The sequence below is a fragment of the Cannabis sativa genome, chromosome 9 (genome assembly GCF_029168945.1).
Source record: "Cannabis sativa cultivar Pink pepper isolate KNU-18-1 chromosome 9, ASM2916894v1, whole genome shotgun sequence".
Classification (NCBI taxonomy): Eukaryota; Viridiplantae; Streptophyta; class Magnoliopsida; order Rosales; family Cannabaceae; genus Cannabis; species Cannabis sativa.
This window is the reverse complement of record NC_083609.1, coordinates 56,999,273-57,019,364: the sequence shown is the minus strand read 5'-3', so window position 1 is coordinate 57,019,364 and position 20,092 is coordinate 56,999,273. Positions and strand designations below refer to the sequence as shown.

At 28.4% G+C, this 20,092-nt stretch overlaps 3 protein-coding genes across 3 annotated transcripts; 1 reads left to right on the top strand and 2 right to left on the bottom strand.

Annotated features, from left to right (window-relative positions):
• Positions 1-17: 17 nt before the first annotated feature.
• On the top strand, positions 18-3,585 carry LOC115722093 (protein OBERON 3). Its single transcript, XM_030651215.2, has 2 exons — positions 18-2,209; positions 2,825-3,585. Exons 1-2 carry the CDS (start codon positions 28-30, stop codon positions 3,403-3,405), a joined length of 2,763 nt encoding a protein of 920 aa, XP_030507075.2. The 5' UTR covers positions 18-27; the 3' UTR covers positions 3,406-3,585.
• Positions 3,586-6,938: 3,353 nt separating this feature from the next.
• Positions 6,939-8,781, bottom strand: LOC115723944 (probable ascorbate-specific transmembrane electron transporter 2). Its single transcript, XM_030653406.2, has 4 exons — positions 8,510-8,781; positions 8,372-8,420; positions 7,777-7,976; positions 6,939-7,586 (listed from the first exon to the last, which is right to left on the bottom strand). The coding sequence occupies exons 1-4, from the start codon at positions 8,666-8,668 to the stop codon at positions 7,323-7,325; spliced, it is 672 nt and encodes a 223-aa protein (XP_030509266.2). The 5' UTR covers positions 8,669-8,781; the 3' UTR covers positions 6,939-7,322.
• A 915-nt stretch (positions 8,782-9,696) lies between these two features.
• On the bottom strand, positions 9,697-11,670 carry LOC115722905 (probable transmembrane ascorbate ferrireductase 3). The gene is made up of 4 exons (XM_030652271.2): positions 11,393-11,670; positions 11,249-11,297; positions 10,224-10,423; positions 9,697-10,145 (listed from the first exon to the last, which is right to left on the bottom strand). Exons 1-4 carry the CDS (start codon positions 11,558-11,560, stop codon positions 9,888-9,890), a joined length of 675 nt encoding a protein of 224 aa, XP_030508131.1. The 5' UTR covers positions 11,561-11,670; the 3' UTR covers positions 9,697-9,887.
• Between the last annotated feature and the right edge of the window lie 8,422 nt (positions 11,671-20,092).

The window sequence follows — 20,092 nt, the reverse complement described above, 5'->3', positions numbered from 1 at the left end:
CCCTCAATACTCATTGCATTTACCAATATGCCCCCAGATACTCATTTGAATTTACCAAATTGCCCCTGTTCCCTTCCACCCCATCTTCCTCTCTCTTTCTCCGGTTGCTCCCTCCTCCTACAGTCTCTCTCTCTCTCTCTCTCTCTCTCTCTCTCTCTCTCTCTTGGTGTAATAAAGGTCCACAAGGCCATGTTTGGCGGTGAGAGAGATCTGACTAATGGTATGAACAACACCATGGATGAGAGCTCTGTAAGTAAGCTGACGCGTTTTTCTTCTGAGAGAAACAAGAACAACAACAACCCAGATAGAAAAATGGGTATTTTCGACAAGGGTATGGGTTTTCTCAGAGAATCGGAGATGGGTTCTTCTGATGGGTTTCAGTCAAGAGCTTTCTCTAAATTCGGTAACTCAGGATCACAAGAGCTGACTCTAAGCTATCTCTGTGATTTCAACACTCATAGTAATGCTAATAATAACAGTTCTTCTAAACAGGCTTTTCTCGAGAAAGAATTTTCCGGGAAAAATCTGTTGAATTCGTTTGATAAAGGTGGTGGTGGGAGTAGTAGTAGTCATACTAATTACAAAGGTAAAGAAGTCGTCGTTGTTTCTGAAAACTCAATCCAAGGTGACAAATGGGTCGAGAGAGATTTTCTCAATTTGAATTCGAAACGAGAAATGGAAGTAGAAGAAGAACAACAACATGAAGAAGAAGAAGATGATAATGGTGTTGAGAGAGAGAATCGTGAAAAAAGGCCGAAGCTTGAGACTCTTAATCTTTCTCTAGCTTTACCTGAGGTATCTCTTTCGCTCACAGCTTCAAATGCTTTACAAAATGGCGGTGATAATCATAACCACAACCCGACTCGATCCAGGCCTACCCGAAGCTTTCAATCTCTTACTCAAACCACTTACTCCAACGATTACACCAACGCTTCTCTTTCTTACTCTCATTCTCACCCTTTTTCTCACAACCCCAGTTGCTCTCTTACTCGAAATTCGACTGAGAATTATGAGTATTCGGTTGGGAAAGATGATCAAATTTGGAACTGTGGGGAAGGGACTAATGGGTCTGTTCATAGTCGGTTTAAGCCTGTTGGTGATGGAGTTGCTTTGAATAATCATGGCGGCGGTGGTGGTGGTGGGCTTTATGCATTGATGCAAGGTAATAATCGAGGAAAGGACTCTTGTAATAACAACAGTAGTTTGCATAAGACTACTAGTTCTGATAATAATAATAATAATCACTCGTTTTTCCCATCTGAGCTTCCTGCGAGGCTAAGGATGGAGACTCAATCTGGGGATTCTAGAGGAAAAGCTGCTTCTGAGAGTTTGAGAGGTTTTGAGGGTGTTGATGGTGGTGGGAGACCAAGGAAGGTGTCTAGACCTGAGAGAATTATTAGGGAAATTGTGAATGAGTCTGTCCCTTTAATGGCTCAAACAATTCAGGAACTTTCAGATGAAACACTCTTGTCAACGAAGGAATACTTGAGGAATCTTATCTCCATGGTTGATAAGAAAGATGAGCTTGAAAATCTACAGAACAGGCTCAAGAGAAGGTCTGATCTCACTAAGGAAACTTTGTCTAAGTGCCAAAAGGATCAGTTGGAAATTTTGGTTGCTGTAAAGTTTGGTCTTGGGAGCTTTTTGTCTGTCAAAAACCGCCTTCCACCGGTCGAGTTGGTAGAGATTTTCTTGTCTGTGAGATGTAAGAATGTGAATTGCAAGAGTTTATTGCCTGTTGATGATTGTGACTGCAAAATATGTTCTGAGAATAAAGGGTTTTGCAGCTCATGTATGTGTCCTGTGTGCTTTAAATTTGACTATGCTAGCAATACTTGTAGTTGGGTTGGTTGTGATGTTTGTTCTCATTGGTGTCATGCCTCTTGTGGCATTCAAAGGAATCTTATCAAACCAGGTCCAAGCTTGAAAGGTCCTTCTGGGACTACTGAGATGCAATTTCATTGCATTTGTTGTGATCATGCTTCTGAAATGTTTGGTTTTGTTAAGGATGTGTTTCTCTGTTGTGCCAAGGATTGGGGTCTTGAAAACTTTGTCAAGGAGCTTGATTGTGTTAGGAAGATTTTCAGGGGAAGTGATGATTTCAAAGGCAAGGAGTTACACAATAAGGCTGAGGAGATCATTTCTAAATTGGGAAATAAATTGATGTCTCCAACCGATGCCTGCGGTTCCATTACTCAATTCTTCAAGTGTAAGTCTCAAATTCTCTGTCTTTTTTTTCTGTATTTCATTTCTGTCAAATTGAAATGTCACTTGTTTTTAGAGCATAACTCAGATTTAGAATTACATACGTGATGAAATTCATTGTTACTTATAAGAAGTGGGAAAGTCATGAAAGCATAATTTTTCTTTTTTAATGGTTTCATCATGTAGTTGGGGCTGGAGGAATGGAAATGATAGGAGAAAGTTAATACATTAAAGGGTATTTTGTGTGTTTAAACAATTAACTTTACTTAATTAACACTACTAAATATTTAAGCACCCTAATAAGGGGCAATTGACCTTTCAATGATGATTTTTTTCTCGAAAGCTGTGCAAGGAAGCCTCCATTTTTCTTTTGAACAAAAAGAGAGGTTATTCTTGGATTCTATTTTCTGTTAACATTATTAGATAAAGCCTCAAGTGTTGGACATGCCCCCTTTGAGTCTCTTTCTCTTTTGCTTATCAAAAATTAAAATGCATCTTTGTATTTTGTATGTATCTGAAAAAAGTGAACTTAACCATGTAATGTTTCTTGTTAAAATTTGGATTTATGGAAATATTCTGATATGAGTAAATCTGACACTGAATGTTTTTCTAATTACAGACACAGATAACATGTCGGAATATTCGTCTTCTGTCATAACCACAAAAGAATTGTCTTCAAAGACTCAAAGCTCTGTCCGAAAAGAGACTACTCCTATTCCTCAATCCACATCTCTAGCAGCAAAGTATGCACCTTACAACATGAGTTCTAGTTTACAACGTGATGTAATATCAAACGATGTCCGTCTCAGTGACCACAAATCTTCAATCATAAGCTCTGACGATGACTTTAGATTCGGCTCCATATCTAAACCAGATGGTTTCGACAGCTTAGAAAGCATAGTGCGAGTCAAAGAGGCAGAAGCTAGGATGTTCCAGAGTAAAGCAGATGAAGCACGAAGGGACGCTGAGGAATACCATCGAATGATCAGGGCAACCACCGAGAAGTTAGAAGGAGAACACGCCGAGAAGCTCTCAAAACTGTGCTTGCAAGAGACAGAAGATAGGCGAAGGAAGAAACTCGATGAACTGAAAGTTTTGGAGAACTCGCATTGTGATTATTACAACATGAAGATCAGAATGCAAGCTGAAATTGCTGGGTTGTTGGAGAGAATGGAGGCCACAAAGCAGCAATGGGTGTAATTTATTTATTTATTTATTTCTTTAATTATGGTTCTAATTGTTGTGTACTGTGTAGTTTGTTAATGTCATTTTGATTTTGGAGGGAGTTGTGTAACAAGCTCTGCTCAAGTAAGAAACAACCTTAAGTTATTGCTCTACAATGGAACATTTCTCTTACTATGAAGTTTTGTTCTGGTAAAACGGTTGATGGGTACACAAAAGTCTGATCAAAAAGGGCTTTCATTTATTTATTTTAGAATAAGTAGCATTCTTGCTTTAGGGCAACTCCAACGGAGAAATCTAAATTTAGTGTTAAATCATTATTTCAATACTAATTTTTTTTTTAAATTTTAACTACAACACTAAAAATTACACTAAAAAGTATATTTTTTTATTATTATTTTATTTAATTAATAAATTAGATTACTATATAATTATTTGTTTTTCAAAAGGATCATTTAATTATTAAAAAGTACAAAAAAGAAAAAAAAAAAAAAAGTAAAATGCAGTTGTCTATAGTGCCCACTATTATTAGTGGTTTACTTTTAGTGTTGGGTTGGAGGCTTTTGATGAAAAAATTACATCATATTTAGGTTTTTAAAGTCCCATTGAAGATAGCCTTAGTCTTTATTCTATTATATTAGCAAATTGTTTAAGGACATTAACAAAATTTAATCGAAAGTGAATATTTATAACAATTTTTATAATTTAAGGAGAATTTCATAGCAAAAAAGTTCAACCGACAAAATTCTATAAAAAAAATTATATCCCATTATGCTACTAAGACCAGATACATTTCACTCTTGGCAAATATTAGAAAAAGATGCCACAATGCATAAGGTACTCAAAATGAATATATTACTACTAGTATGATGACTCAAACATTATTGTATCTGAATAATAAAAAATTATTGTGAATTTTCACCTTAATAAAAAACAACCCATGTAAAATATTATAGTTTTTTATTCTAATTGATGTACCAAGAACATTTTAAATTATTTGTCTTAATTGTATTGGTTGAGACAATAGAACACATAAAAAAATAATAGTATAATTTGACTACAAGTGGTGCCGTTTAGTTTTTTTTTTCTACATAAATTAGTGATCTTACTATATTCCCCATTACCTACAATAATGTTTAATTAATTTTAATTCTATTTTTATGTAAAATGTTAATAAATATATTGTGAATTATGGTTTTGCTAAGAATGCTCTTAGGATTTGAAATAATTTGTGTACATGCAAATTGCTATATCTTCTTGATATTATCTTATTGTTGTGATGCTGATCATTTTGTAATAAAAAAATGTAATTGATATATTTTTATTTTTATTTTTTTGTCTAAAATCTAGTAAAATAATGTTTAAAGATGAAAATATATTCCCTATTTATATTGATGTAAAGATTATTCCATTATAGTGAAAAAGTGGCACCTTTGTTATTATTCTTGGGATCTCATCTCTCACAATCACATGCACAAAATTTAGACATTATTATTTTTAATTGATTTCACTTTATTTCCAAAAGATTAGAAGGGGTGATAGTAAAATCTGATTCTCATGTGCATTTTTTATTTTTTTATTTTATTAATTAAAAGTTAAGATTGTTGATAAAGTTCTTTATAGTAAGATAGAGTGCCAATTAGATTGATTGATTGATTAAATGATAATTGTTTATTAAAAAGCATAAGCTTTTATAATTGTATCTATTATTAATTGCTTTTATTTTATGTGTTTGGATTGGAAATTCTTATTATCGATCCCAATGTTATTATAATAATTTATTATACAAATAGGAATAATTTCCGAAAAGAAAAAAAGGAATAGTTAGCAACTCTTCACTTTATTATTATTTGCCGCAACTTCCTAAACTCAAAAATAATTAGAAAAAAAAAGTTCAAATAAATAAGTGATTTAAGAAAGAAAAGAAAAATGAATTAAATGAACTGCAATTAATTGCCAAAAATATCTATTTAGCATTAAATCTTAAGATAAGAAATTAAAATTAAAAAATGGGTGGAGTGGAGACAATGCGTGTTACCCATTAATGTATATTAAGATATTAATATATTGTTTATTGTTTAATATATAATATAAGATTTATATTTATTATGGCTTAGGTACGACTTCCACTAAGCCACCTAGAATGTCTAATATTCTGTTAATTAAATATTTATTATTATTCATTATACAATTTGGTACTTTATTATATATTATGAATCTATACCTTGCACAAAAAATAAAAAAATATATTATGTTCTATGAAGTCTATACATCTAGCAATTTAAAAACTTAGCATACAAACAAACAAACAAAAACTTTGTTAGAGATTGAGTAAATATTTTATTAATTCTCATATTATAACATAATTAAATTAAAATTATTTTAGTTTGATAATATTCTTATTTTATCTTAGTTAAATACAGCTAACTAAATTCATTTAATCTGATTTAAAATTATTTAGTTTTTTTTAAACTAATTTATAATATGGTGTATTTTTTTATTATTTTTTATGAGTAGATACTATTTTAGATCATGTATTTTATAAAAGTTATTTTTAAAATTATACAAAATAATACTCTGAATTTAATTTACAGATATTAGAACTAAACTAATAATATATATATATATATACAGTAGAACCTCTATTCAAGAATACACTTGGGACTAAGCAAATTATATTCTAATTGAGAGGTTATAACTAAATAGAGTTACACTAGAAAAAAAAAATTAAACCAAAAAATATCAATGTAATAATAATAACAATAAATAATTATTAATACTAAATTATAATATAATTATTTTAGAGTAAATATAATGTTAATACATATATTACAATTTGGAATAAAATTATTAATTTTATGTAAATAAATTTACAAAACATATGTATATATTTTATTAAGATGTAATTATTCTTATATAGAGGTATACTTTGTTAATACGGGACTTAAAATGTATAACTAATTACAATTTAGAAGTTATTCTTATTTATAACTGGCTCAAATTGAGACTTGATTTTTTTATAACAAATTAGAGGTTATTCTTGAATAGAGTATTCTTAAATAGAGGTTCTCCTGTATATATATATTTTATATTAAACTGTTTATGCTAGAATTTGACTTCAAATTAAATATGTATATAAAAAAAATACAAAAATAACTAATTTTATCTAAATATAAATAGTTAAATTTAAGGATCTTATTGCAAGTATCACTAGATATTAGGGACTGCTATTTCAAATTACTTTTTTGGAAAAAGAAAAATGATTAAAACACTCATTTTTTTTTTTTTGTTAAAAAATGACATATCATATCATATCAAATAAAACTTTGAGAAATATTTAAAAAAAAAAATTATGTTTTATTTATAATTTTACGATCTAAAATTTTTATTTACAAAAATATATTTTGATTTTTTTTTTTTTTTTGAATTAGACAATTGTTAGAGATTTTTTTTGTTTTTCCTCTAATACCTTGTTAAAATTTGTAAGATACAGGGTTGGGCTTGGGCTAAAGCGGACTAAGCCCGCGCCTAGGGTCTACTCAACCCAAGAGTCTAAAAATATATTTTTCCTTTAAACATATATATATTTTTCAGTAATTTTCAAAAATACTATATATTTTTTAAATAAAGTGTTAAATGATTTTTATTTTCTTAAGGCTCACCCAATCTAGTGTTAAATGATTATGCAAGAGAGACTATTTAGTTAGACATCTAAACAAACAATTTATTCTTTTTCTTGCTTGGCTGGTCAACTGCTTCAATCTCAACAACATTCTTATCTTTAATAGCAAATAGGTCTAAGACATTTCATCTTTGTATGACCATGAGAGTTCTTTAATAACAATTAATCAAATTTGTATTAGAGATATAAATAATCAGCATACTGAACTAACACAAGTGTTGAATTCTTTCTACCCCTATTTAAATTATTAGCACTAATAATGATTTCTTGGTAGAATGACACTGAGTGTAACAGTCACAGCAAAGAGGAAGATCAACAACCCTGTGAAGTTTACTATGAGTCCTTCTTGGTTCAATCCTAACCCTAAGGTAATAAATCTTTGAAGCAGCCCTGTCTCAGCGGTGCATACCGCTAGCAAAAAGATCACCATCCCGAAAAATGTGTGCCATGGTAGGATGTTTGCTCTTGCCGGCATTGCGGCACCCGGGAAGAAAAAGGTGAAGAAACCTAACAAGAACTGAAATAAAGGATTTGAATCTGTTCAATTATTGAAGCTACATATATTCATACTCAAAAGAAAGGATCTTAGAATTATCTTTCGAACTTTTCAGACCGTTATGATTTGGAACATGTCAAAATTCAAGAAGCATGATTTGATACATGGACAATTGCTAGTATTGAACGGAATTAAAAATTAGTACATTTACCTGTAAACCGTATGCGGTGATGACAATGATGCCTAGCCAAGTGTGTAAGGTGACAAAATCTTTAGTACCGGTTTCATCTTTAAACTTAAATACTGCATATGTCCCTAAAATTCCAGCCAACAAAGCTAGGAGATGTAGTATAATGTGCACCCCTTTGTGTGCTCTTCTTGTTCCCGGCATTGTCTTGTATGCCATGATAGCTGCAAAAATTAGTTTTACACCAAATTAGTCTTTTTATTAGTATAAAATTTCATCTTCCTGTAATGTTAGCGGCATATGCAATCAGGTATCTTAAGAATTTTTTAGCGGCATAAGTATTTAATGTTAGGGTACTTGAAATTTTTGTCTAGTTTCATCTTAAAGTCTGAATAGAAACATATAGTAGAAGTTAGTTTCAAATTTTCTTTAAATAAATTTAAAAAAACCAAGTTTGGTTGCAAATTCAACACACTAATAGAGTTCATAATAACGACTTTGGACGAAAATTATAATTTTACTAACATTAAGTATTTATATTGCTGAAACTTTTTGATACTTCGGCCGCAAAATATCCATACAAATTAGATGAAGATAACTTGGTTGTTAGCATGCATACCTTCTCCTCCAATGACTATAAGCCCAACCACCATAAGGAAAGGATGTAACTGCACCAATAAATATGAAAGAAGAGAACATTAATTAGTTGAAATTTACTTTAGAATATAATCTTATAATAATGCATATATATATATACATTGAATATCTTCTGTGTGTTTCCAGATTTGAAAGCAAAGCCTCCTTGGAACTTGAGAAGCCAAACTAGTACTAACACTGTCACAGTTATGGCTATCAAATGAGACAAAATTGTGACAACCCCAGCATAGAGCTGGTAGCTTCGACCCCCACTTGCCATATAATATTGTCACCAAGTTTTTCTTTTACTCTGTTACTAAGTTTTATGATTAGAGCAACAGATTAGTAACTGACTGACACTGTTTTGTAGAAGTGTTTATTGTACGGTCAACAATGAACATGAATGAATTTTGGAGTTTTGAGAATTGGCCGGCTGGCCGGCTTAAGAACCAAAAGTGGGATTGTTCGCTAATTGCTTAGAGAACATATAAGTTAACAACATTGGTTTGTTTGTTTTTACAATGTTGGAACTTGGAATGATCTTCCAAAACAAATGTTGTTTGTTTGGTTTGTTTGTGAATTGTCATAAAATGTATATAAAAATATTAGAAACTATGTTGGAATATTTTGTTGTAGGCCGAAAGGGATAGACACGTGTATTCTTTGTTTGAGAAATGTTAAAATATATCAATAGTGTTTAGTATCATTCTTAATGTCATATCATTATTAATTTAATTAAGTATATAATTTAAAGGTAATAATTTTTAAAAAATATTAATAACCAATCATAAGACGCTACTTCTACATGGTGCTAGACACTACTGATATCTCTATAAAATTAATTATGATGATGATAATTATGATTTGAGTTCAAAATGGACATGTCTCAACCCCAAGTAGTTGATTTAAGTAGTATTAGTTCCAAACTTACTCTTATTTTGCCTTTTTAGACATTGGAACAAAATGTGATGAAACAAAAAGTAAAAGAAATTACATTTTTCATAGTAAAAGAAATTACATTTTTCATAGTTTTTAAGGAAAAAAAAAAATAAACTCTATAGTTAGGAGTACATTCCTCAAAATTTTTGTAATTTTTTTTTAGATTCTTCGACTAAGTAGATTTTAAGTATAGGTCTAGTCTCTTTATGCTTATGATCGGGCCTGCATCTTCCAAATAGCATATGCTTTGGACTCTAAAATATTTAGCTAACAAATGAGCTAACATTGTATTCTCCAACTGAGAAATTAAAAGAATTACAACCAGAGGAAAGTGATCTCAAAACACACTTCTTTAATGTATAAATAAAAAACACAAATACATTATTAATTATTGAGCCCCCTTAGGCCGAAAATCACAATTTAAATCAAATTCACATCATGAAACCCTCCAGGTATATATAACAAACAAATTACAATAAATACAATCACACCCAAAAAATAATAATAATAAATAAATAAATATTAAATAATCTATATATATAAGATACATAAAAATCATTTTAAATGTAACGACCATAAACGATAGAAAGATCTACGAAAACCCCAAAGAGAAGGATTGAAAGCCCAAGGAAGTTAACCAAACGGGCCTCGTGTTGATATTTAAGCCCAAGAAACTGGGCTTTCTCCATTAGGCCCGTAAGAGCTGCACAAATTGACATGAATAGAAGTGCTCTTCCAGCTACCATGTGCCACCCAATCATTCTTTCTTTAGTAACTGAAGAACGACCCACCATGAACACCAAAAACCCAACCAACCACTGCCCAAAAAAAACGTTATGTTATTTTTCTAAACAAATTATAATTTTGTGGTAATTTTGTAAATTAAATGAATTTACCTGTAGGCAATATAAAATGAAAGTGGTCAAGCCAATCCAAGAGTGCAAACTATACATATCGCCTAAGTTGATCATGTTATGGTACCTAAAAACGGCACATAAGCCAATAATTCCCATAACTATGGCTATTATATGTAATAGCATGTGTATGATCTTTTTTACTCTCATCTCAGCTGGTACGGTTCTGTAGGCCATCATTGCTGCCAAGAAAAATTACAGTTTATAACAATTTGTAACCATTATAAAAAATTATAAGGTAAGTAATAAGTGCACTCTCTAAAAAAAATTCGATTGATTATCTCTCTCATTCAAGAGAGTTTTTTTAGTTTAATATTAAAAAATTATAATGCATTTGGAAAGCCATTAATTAGATTTGTGTGTAATTAGAGGTAATTATACAATTTGGTATATTTGTCTCACTATGTAATTACACTGTAACTGTGTAATTGGAAGTAATTGAGGGGTTCCAATTACACTCTCCAATTCTCATGCCCCATGAGAATTAAATGTAATTACACTGTGTAATTACTAAAAACTTTCCATATTAAACATTAGTTACTAAAAAATATTATTTTCCTATGTAATTACTAATTATTTTGCCAAATAAAATATTAGGAATTCATATGTAATTACCACCTCATATCCAAATACACCTTGCATTTTAAAATATAGTTTAATTACCACTCTAATAATTACCCTACTTAGTAATTACACAGTTACTTCCAAACAGCATGTATAGTTTAGCTGCAATATAAAACATGAAAAAATATTAAACTATATAAGTTTATTAAGAATGATTGTATTTTCCATTTAAAGTAAACACAAATATTTATTTTATAATAATCAAGTCCCTGGCAGAACAAAATTTCTTAGCTTATCACTGTACTAAACTATTTTTCTATATTTTAGTGGTATGTTATGGACAATTAGAGGAAGTAAAATCAACTTTTCTTTGAATATTAATTAATTAAAAAAAAATCTAAGCTGGTAGTTTAAGTTAATTAAGTAGATAATTAAGTAGGTACCTTGAGCAGAAAAGACTATAAACCCAACAAACATAAGCAATGGATGAACCTGAAAATGTAGAGAAATTGGTGGTAATTAATGAAAATTTAATAGTTAATCTGTCAATAATATAATTTAATAAGGAGTAAGATTAATCTGCATACATTAAAAACACGAGCTGGATTTTGTGAGTCATATTCAATGCTGCCACGAAAATGGAGAAGCCATATAATCATAAGAATGATTGATAATACACCAAACAAATAAGCCAATCCTCTCAATCCTGCCCCAGATCCTCTTCTTCTTACATTTGGGTCCATATTAGTATGCATTATTATTACTGATTAATATATATAATTTAGAAATTAATATTATGGGAGAGAGAGTGTAGTTGATAATGAAACTAGAATATTGTTAAGTTCATTGTCATTACAATTTATATAGGGAAAAAATTTCACTTGTTTGTGTTTGAGATTGTTAATTCATTATTATTATTCATGGGATTGCTTGTTTTGTTGGGTTTGGAATTTGGAATTTGGAATTTTTTTTAAACAAAACTTTGTGAATTAGTAAAGTATATATATATAGGTTCTAAAAAATGTGGAAAGGAACAAATTTTCTTAAAGGAAAAAGACATAATTAGTTGGTTTTTAGAAGAGTCTAGCTCTAATGAAGGCCTTAAGCTGTAATTACTATAGATCATCGTGGTTATATATTGTGATGAATATGTTTAGTAATTTTCTATATATAAATTTATTTATATTTTTTTTTAATTAAAGTGACTCAAAAACAAACTGAAGATTCCTAAGCACAACCAAATGCCATAACCTTTGACAAAAATGTCAAAAAGCATCATCGACTTTAAGTTATAATATTAGTTTGTATTAAGGTAAAGGTATCTTAATGAGTCACACCAAGAACTAAAGCATAATTCAACAGTAAAATAATAGGTAATTTCTACACCATATATATATTTATATCATTACTTGTATACTAGTATATATATTGGCTTACTTTTTATATATAGAAAATGTTGAGATTTACTAGTGGTTTTTCTTAAAATATGAACAAAAAAGATTACTATTGTTATTTTGGGAGTTGATCATATATTTTATAAAAAGAATCTTCTTGATTGAGCTACTCCTTCACTTGACTATTTAAGTACTAATCTTTCAGCAAAAAATTTACGAATCTTCTTAAGTTGAAAAATGCCTCTTTTATTAATCAATTAATTATATTTACCTCTAATTTTTATTTAATTGAAACATACCTCTTTTTATAAATATTGTACCCAAAATACACTGACATAAGGAAGTCACATGGAGAGTATCTTAAAGTGATAGGGATAAAATTGGTATAATATTTAAAAAAAAATGTAAAAATGATAAACTTTAAAAAAGAGGATAAAAAAAAATGACAATATAAAAAAGGTAGAGTCTAATTTCATCAATCTTCTTCATAATCATAAATAAAAGCGAAAAAGTGGGCCATTGATTAAGCCCATCATTCTAGCCCATATTTTTAGTTGGGCTAGGGTTACCCAAAGCACAGCAGAATATGGTAATAAACTAATAATGATTTAATAAACATATACTTTTTTTTTGTTATTTGTAAGGCAAATAATCATGAGAAGTTTAATATATGTAAATCTCTCTCACAGCATTTCAAATTTTCAAACTATTATTCTGAAAAGCAAAGACACTGTTACAAAAAAAAATATGATTGTTAAAATTTTATTTTAAGTACTATAAATTAATTAAAATTTATCGAAACTATATAAAAAACCTATTATAAATATATTGTAATTTATACATATAAAGTTATAATCTTTCTATATATCAAAAATATAAATAAAAACACCAGTAAAAATAAGGAATTATTTCATAAATATATAAAAATGATAAAAAAAAAATTACATTTATAAGGATTGTTTTTTCTTTTTTTTCATTTTTTTTTAATAAAAAAAGTTGTTTTGACATTGCTTTTATAGAAAAATAATGTGATGTTTGTTTTTACAACAACACTATTGTTTTTCTATTGATACAGAACAATGTAATTTTGATGTTACTACAGTGGAAAAACAAAATTTTTTGCTGAAAATACAAAGTGAAAACTTGTAAGAAAAACTCCGTAAAAAATATAATTTTTTTTTTTAAAAAAAAAAAGATGCATTAAAATAATAAAAAAGAAAAAATCTGTTTTTAGGTGTATTGTATAAATTTCCTTAAAATAAGGAATAATTACATTTCTAACTTTTTTACTTTTATACTGTGGGGCAGAATTTTTTTTCAAAAATATTATGTAAGTTTTATACTGTGTACTGTGTTAAGTTTTCACTATTGTTTTTAAGTGTTCCACTGTTGTTTTTAGTTGTTTTATTATGTGTTCCACTGTTGTTTTATTAAAATACAATATTTTTGAAAAAATTTCCGTGTGACATTATTTTTGTAAAAGTTAACCTTAATATCAGTATTATTGTAAGTTCCCCTAAAAATAATAAGCAGCCCGGAGCCTAAGGCCCACCCAGGCCAGGAAGCCTAATTTTTTTATCTTTTAAAAATACACATCTTTTTGGTAATTTTCAATAATATATCACATATCTCTTTAAATAAAGGCTCAATAATTTTAGTTTTTGCTAAGGCCCATAAAATCTCAATAGACCGGCCCTATAAAAATAATTTGTTAGGGAATTGGAAAGAGAATCTGAAGCTAAAGCTAGTTGCCTAGTTCATTCATTGTGTGTTTTGTCTATTATTTTTGTATCTTACTAGAGAGTGGAATAGGATGGAATATGCTCAATCAAATTTTGGGACATTATTAATTGATACAAGTGTTGAAAAATACAATTGTACTACTCAATCAAACTCTTTGATGTACTCATGAAGAATTGACAATTATACATACATATATATACATAAATAAATAATATTCTCATGATGAAATAAAGGAGAGACCACAAAGACACTAATATTACCAAAAGCAATATAAATTAAGTAGTTTCTTCATCTTATAATGTTTTTAGCCAGAAAAAAGGTCATCATTGTGGAATTTGAACAATGGTATTGGACCCCTTTTTAAGAAAGGTAATAGAGACTACCAAATAGTGATTATGTTCATGAGCTAGCTTGCATGCACTATTTACTACAACCCTATATATTTATATATATTGACTTGAAACAAATTGGGACCACCCTATATATGTAGCTTAATTTAAATGTTAGTCTCAAAAGGAAAAAAATATATATTTATTTTGCAAATGATGAGAAGAATAAAATGAACATATATTTTATTTTATATAAATGATATATAATTTCAACTTTGCTATATGGTTATATATATATATTTTATGTATAAGGTGAATATTAAACATATTTAATTGGTAGACCTTAATTCTATAGGTGAGTATATATGTATATTATTATTACTAGACATATATATAGTTCATTTTTCTTGTGTGATCATCATTAGCTCTAAGTGGTTGGACCTCAAAAACCACAAACAAGTGATCATGTAAGAAAAACAAATGGAATTAATTGCATAAATATATATTGCTATAATGGTATCATTAATTGTTGAAACCATCATCAATTCTTATCAAAGTTTTTGGGTTTTTGTCATCATTATTATTAGTACTTATTGGGATTATATATAATTAGTGATATGAAATCATGGCAACATATATATAGTGCTTGGCAGCTATATATATAGATATAATTAACTTATAGATATCTTCTCATCAAGTACTACCTTTACTATTGTATTTTATTATAGTCTTTGGGAAAGCATTTGCCTCAATCTCCCTCCCAAGCATTTTTCCCTTCGAAATAATTTTTGATATATTGTATTATTATTATTATATAGGATTTCCTCCTTAGTATCTACACTACATAATAATTATAATATAAGTGTACTATATATATAGTACTGATTACAATTTAAATTTATTACGATATTTCAGAACATTTATAAGTACTACATAGTATAGAGTGATAAGGTTTTGGAGAGTGTGGTAACATGCATGTACTCACAACCAAGCTTAAATTGCACGTAAATGTTTATAATAATAATAATAATAATAATAATAATAATAATAATAAAAATTGGTTTAACGTGGGCCCTTTTATGATTTCTTAGTTATATAGTCATGTGGAAGTGGAAGCTATTTTCGAAGAATTCTTAATGTCATGTGTGAAGCATGTGGAGGGCCATATATATTTATATAAATATATTTTTTTATATATTTATGGTAATAATGGTTTGGATCCACTACTTTTGATAATATATATATCCATTGATACAATGATATATTAAAAGAAAATCCGTGTTCCTTACTTCATTAATGGATATACATTATTTGGATTCAATATTTGGAATATTATTGCCCCATTTAAAAGGGTAATTATAACTTATGACAAGAATATATATTTATATAAATATGTGTGTTGTATGTATGTATGATCTTTAATTAACTTGTGTTACAATTTAATGTGTAGTCATTATTAATTGCAACTATGAACTTGGCTTATGTAACAATTTTGTGAGAGTGATATAAATATGAGCATTGTTATTAGGCACTAGTAGTGTTTAACATCTTCTTGACATGTTGTGTTGTGATTGGCTACCGATACTTCTATAAAGCTATTATATTAAATTATGTAGGACCCGATACTTAGTTAAACTAATAGCAATATTAACACATAAAAGAATGCTAGACACTATTGATGTCCTTTAGCATTTCTCTATATAAATATATACAATCTTATTTATTAGGAGCATAATTTTCTGTGAGAGGGATTACTAGTGCACTACAACACTTTAATTATTTTAAAAGACAAATTTTTTACCCTTGCACTTGTAAATTTTTGTGTTCTTAATTATTTTTCTTGGCGAAAATATCCCAATATATAATAGTTGTAGATTCTTGCTCCTTCTGTCTAAAAACCTAACAGTTTGCTGTTGATATTTTTATTAATTAATTTTTTAAAAAAATTAATAAAAAATAAGTAAATTTTTTTAAAAAAATAATAAATAAAAATTAACTATTTAAATTATTTATATTACTTATTTTAACAAAAAAATAATTTAAAATAAAAAATAAAAAATTTAATTTAACAAATACGAGATCTCTACGTCAACATCAGTCTTAGTGCATCCGGAAACAAATACGAGCTTCCAAAATCACGGATCAAAGGTACTCGCTGGAGAGGCTTCCAGATATATAGGATAGAACCAACTGGAGTCAACTATCCGAAACTGCCTTCCAAGGAAAATAACATTCTAATAGAAGAATAACTAGTTGTCTAGAACACTTTTCTGGAAGAGGGCTAGCTATCCTGAAGATTAAATCCAAAGTAGACATAATATTCATTCGAAAACTCTCTTTCGAACTAAACAATCATTAATCCACAAGATTTATTTTGGAATAATGGATAAATTAGTTGTCTGAAAAGAATATTTGGAAGACACCTAACTTTTAAAAATAACTTTAGAGACTTTTTCATTTAAAAGAATTATACCACATAATTTTCATTTCAAATTATGAAAATAATGAAGAACTTATCTTGATATTATAATCTCTCGAACTGTCATAATTACCACACACCACAACTTTTAGCATGAACTTAAAAATTAACTTGAACCATCATACATGATACATGACAAACTAACATATATACAAACAAAGCACACTAAGCACATGAACAAATAAACTTGGCATGAAATACAAAACAAATATAAATTTAATAATATTATTCATAAATAGTAATTATAAAAAATATTATTTTGCAAATAGTAATTAAATTAATATTTATTTATTGTTTTATTATTTAAACAAGATATAAATAATATGAGAATTCAGGAATGTTGTTGTGATGTGTTATGGTTTACAGCTGTGTTAGAAAACAAACATACATATATGTCATTTTTCAAGAACTCTCTTCTCTATTCTAACTATTCTGAACTATAACTACGTGACATGCAACTTGTAATCTTTTTTGGCCATATTTATAGTAACCTATATTTATTTATTTATATATATATACAAGTATATATCCATCCAATCCAATCTAGCTAAAGAGAATAATAACTACATAAATTGAAATTCGTTAATAAAAATAAATATATAAAAAAAAAAAAAAGAGAACGAAATTAATAGAGAGATTGGACATGTACATGGAGGGTCCTACTTTAATAAATAATATCTAAATTAAGTCTCAATATATAAAAATATAATGATATATAGAATAATTTATATAAAAGAATCATCTTAATTATCCAATTGTTTTGGCATTATAATATTGAGAGGAAGAAAGGGTTACAACATATATATTAAACACTAGTGTTGGTATAATTATTAATTTGATCACATACAAAGTTGAATTTCTTTGTTTTTCATTGTTATCATGACCTTTTTAGTTATGGCTATGGATAATACACTATACTTTAATTGATTTTTTAGAGGAGTTTTATTTATTACACTTCACAAAATTATAAGTACACATGAATATTTTAAAAAAAATTAATTAATTTGAAAAAATAACTCTTAATTAATTTTTTTTTCTAAAATTATTTTTCATATCATTACTGTATCAATTTCATTAAGTACGTACTTATATATATATTTTTTAATAATTTAGATTTTGTTATTATAATAAAATTTAATAATTTTTTTATTATAATTCTTTTAAGGCTAATTAAGATTTTTTTTCCCCCGAACTTTGACATGTACCAAATCATGCACCTTGAATTTTTTTTCCCATTAAAAATTTTTCTTGAACTATTTAGATGGTTAGATTTAAGGACTTTTGTCTAATTTTAGAAAAAAAAAAATCTAGCATGAATGAAAGTTCAAAGGGCATGATTCAATACATATCAAAGTTTGAGGGGCATGATTTGGTAGATATCAAAGTCTGGGAGGATAGTGTAGTACATAAACAATCACTGAAAAAGTAAAATTAAATGAAATTAAACAAAAATCTTTAAATTTAACAATCCAATCTGAATAATAGTTATGATTTAAATTATTATTAGTACTAGTCTTTTTTTTAAAAAAATACATATATAATTTTTTTAAAAAAAAATAGTAAGTAATAAATTGGATATGTGAAATGGGAAGGTATTGTCAAATCAAAAGCATGGTATATATTATTGGAGAATTTGATAAACAAATTAAAGATCCTTATGATAAGGTATTATAATATATATTATATAACTAGCTAGAGAGGGATCATGCATGACTTGCAATTGTCTTATGTATTTGACATGTCGGGAATAAATGATGGGAAATTGGCCCTACAAAAATCATTCAATATCTTTTCCAAAAATAACTAATAATAATAATTAAATTTATTAAATAATTTTATATAATTAAGCATATATATATATATATAAGTTGAATCACTTCATGAGTTTGTGTGGTGTGGGAACATTTTGCAGAGAAATGTTTTTTTAATTTAATGTTCATCTCAGTCTTCAGTGGGTTTGGTGGAATCTCCTTTTTCTTTCTCATTTGTATATATTACAAGACAAATATTATCTGTCTATATCTTTAATTTATTCATAATTTGTCTATTTATTCATAATTATAAATAGCATTAATTAGAATTATATATATTATCTTATTTTGAAACATATCCATCACACTAATTAATTTTTAATGTTAAGTTATTAGTGTTTTTTTCCATATCATTTCTCACAATTTTATTTTATTTATTCAAACGGTTAAATTTTTTTTTCATATAACGGCTATTAAAAGTACATCCATCCCATTATTGATTTTCTTCCTAATTATTAATACATTCATAACTTTTTGTTTTTATTAAATAGACAAATCATCTTAAATAACTGTTTGAAAAGTAATAGGGACAAATTCCATACTATAGCTACGACCAGCATATTAAAAGACAATTAGTATTTGCCAAACAATCAACGAACTTGATTTTGTTCGCAAATCGTTTAACAAAAACATATAAAATATTATTGATCACAAAAACTAAAAAACGACAATAAATAATTAAACCCGAAAGAGATCGTATGACCTGAACTATGAAGAACATCAATAACACTCTTGCAGTCTGACACAACCACTGCGCGTGAGAATCCCTGTTGTTTGATTCAACTTAGCGCTTCCTTTAAAGCAATTGCCTCAACCACAACTGGTTGAACTCCCCCTGTAACGCCCGCATTTCATAATAATAAACTCGGAAATTAATTTTAATGATTTATATATTAATAATCATACTAGTCGGGATCCCAAGTATCAAAATTTAGGTTAAAAGTACTTTACTATTACATATATATTTGTTTTTTAAAAATCTTTGCGGACATGCATTTTCAAAATACAATTCAAAATAGTAAAAGATCGAAACCCTCCGGGTTGCACTGCCGCGATATGTACAATCATGTCGAGTCCCGCCTCACTGTTCCTCCAGCTTTGCCTTTCCTTTACCTACACAAGGTAGCAAATTGATGAGTCAACAGACTCAGTAAGATATGCAAGAAAGACACGAAAGTAACACGTTATCAGCTTTATGATCAAGCTGCCTTGAGCTTAACAACGAAGCTCCCCAAATGGTTAAGAACGTTCTTAAGGGTAGTACGACTACTATACCAAATGCACTAAAGTACCAACTCTGTACTTGTGTTGGTAGAGCCCTAACTGTACTCCCAGAAATTACTAAGTGTTGTACCACAAACACGACGTACCCTAGGTACTCGTGTTGGTAACACCGTAACCACATTAATATTCAAAACAAGCATATACATTCATATACATATTCTTACGCTATCTTACCTCGTTCCGTGCTCAAGTGTGCCGGTCAGCCTGAGTGGAAGTGCAGCTCGACGTATAACAGGGCCCTAAACCA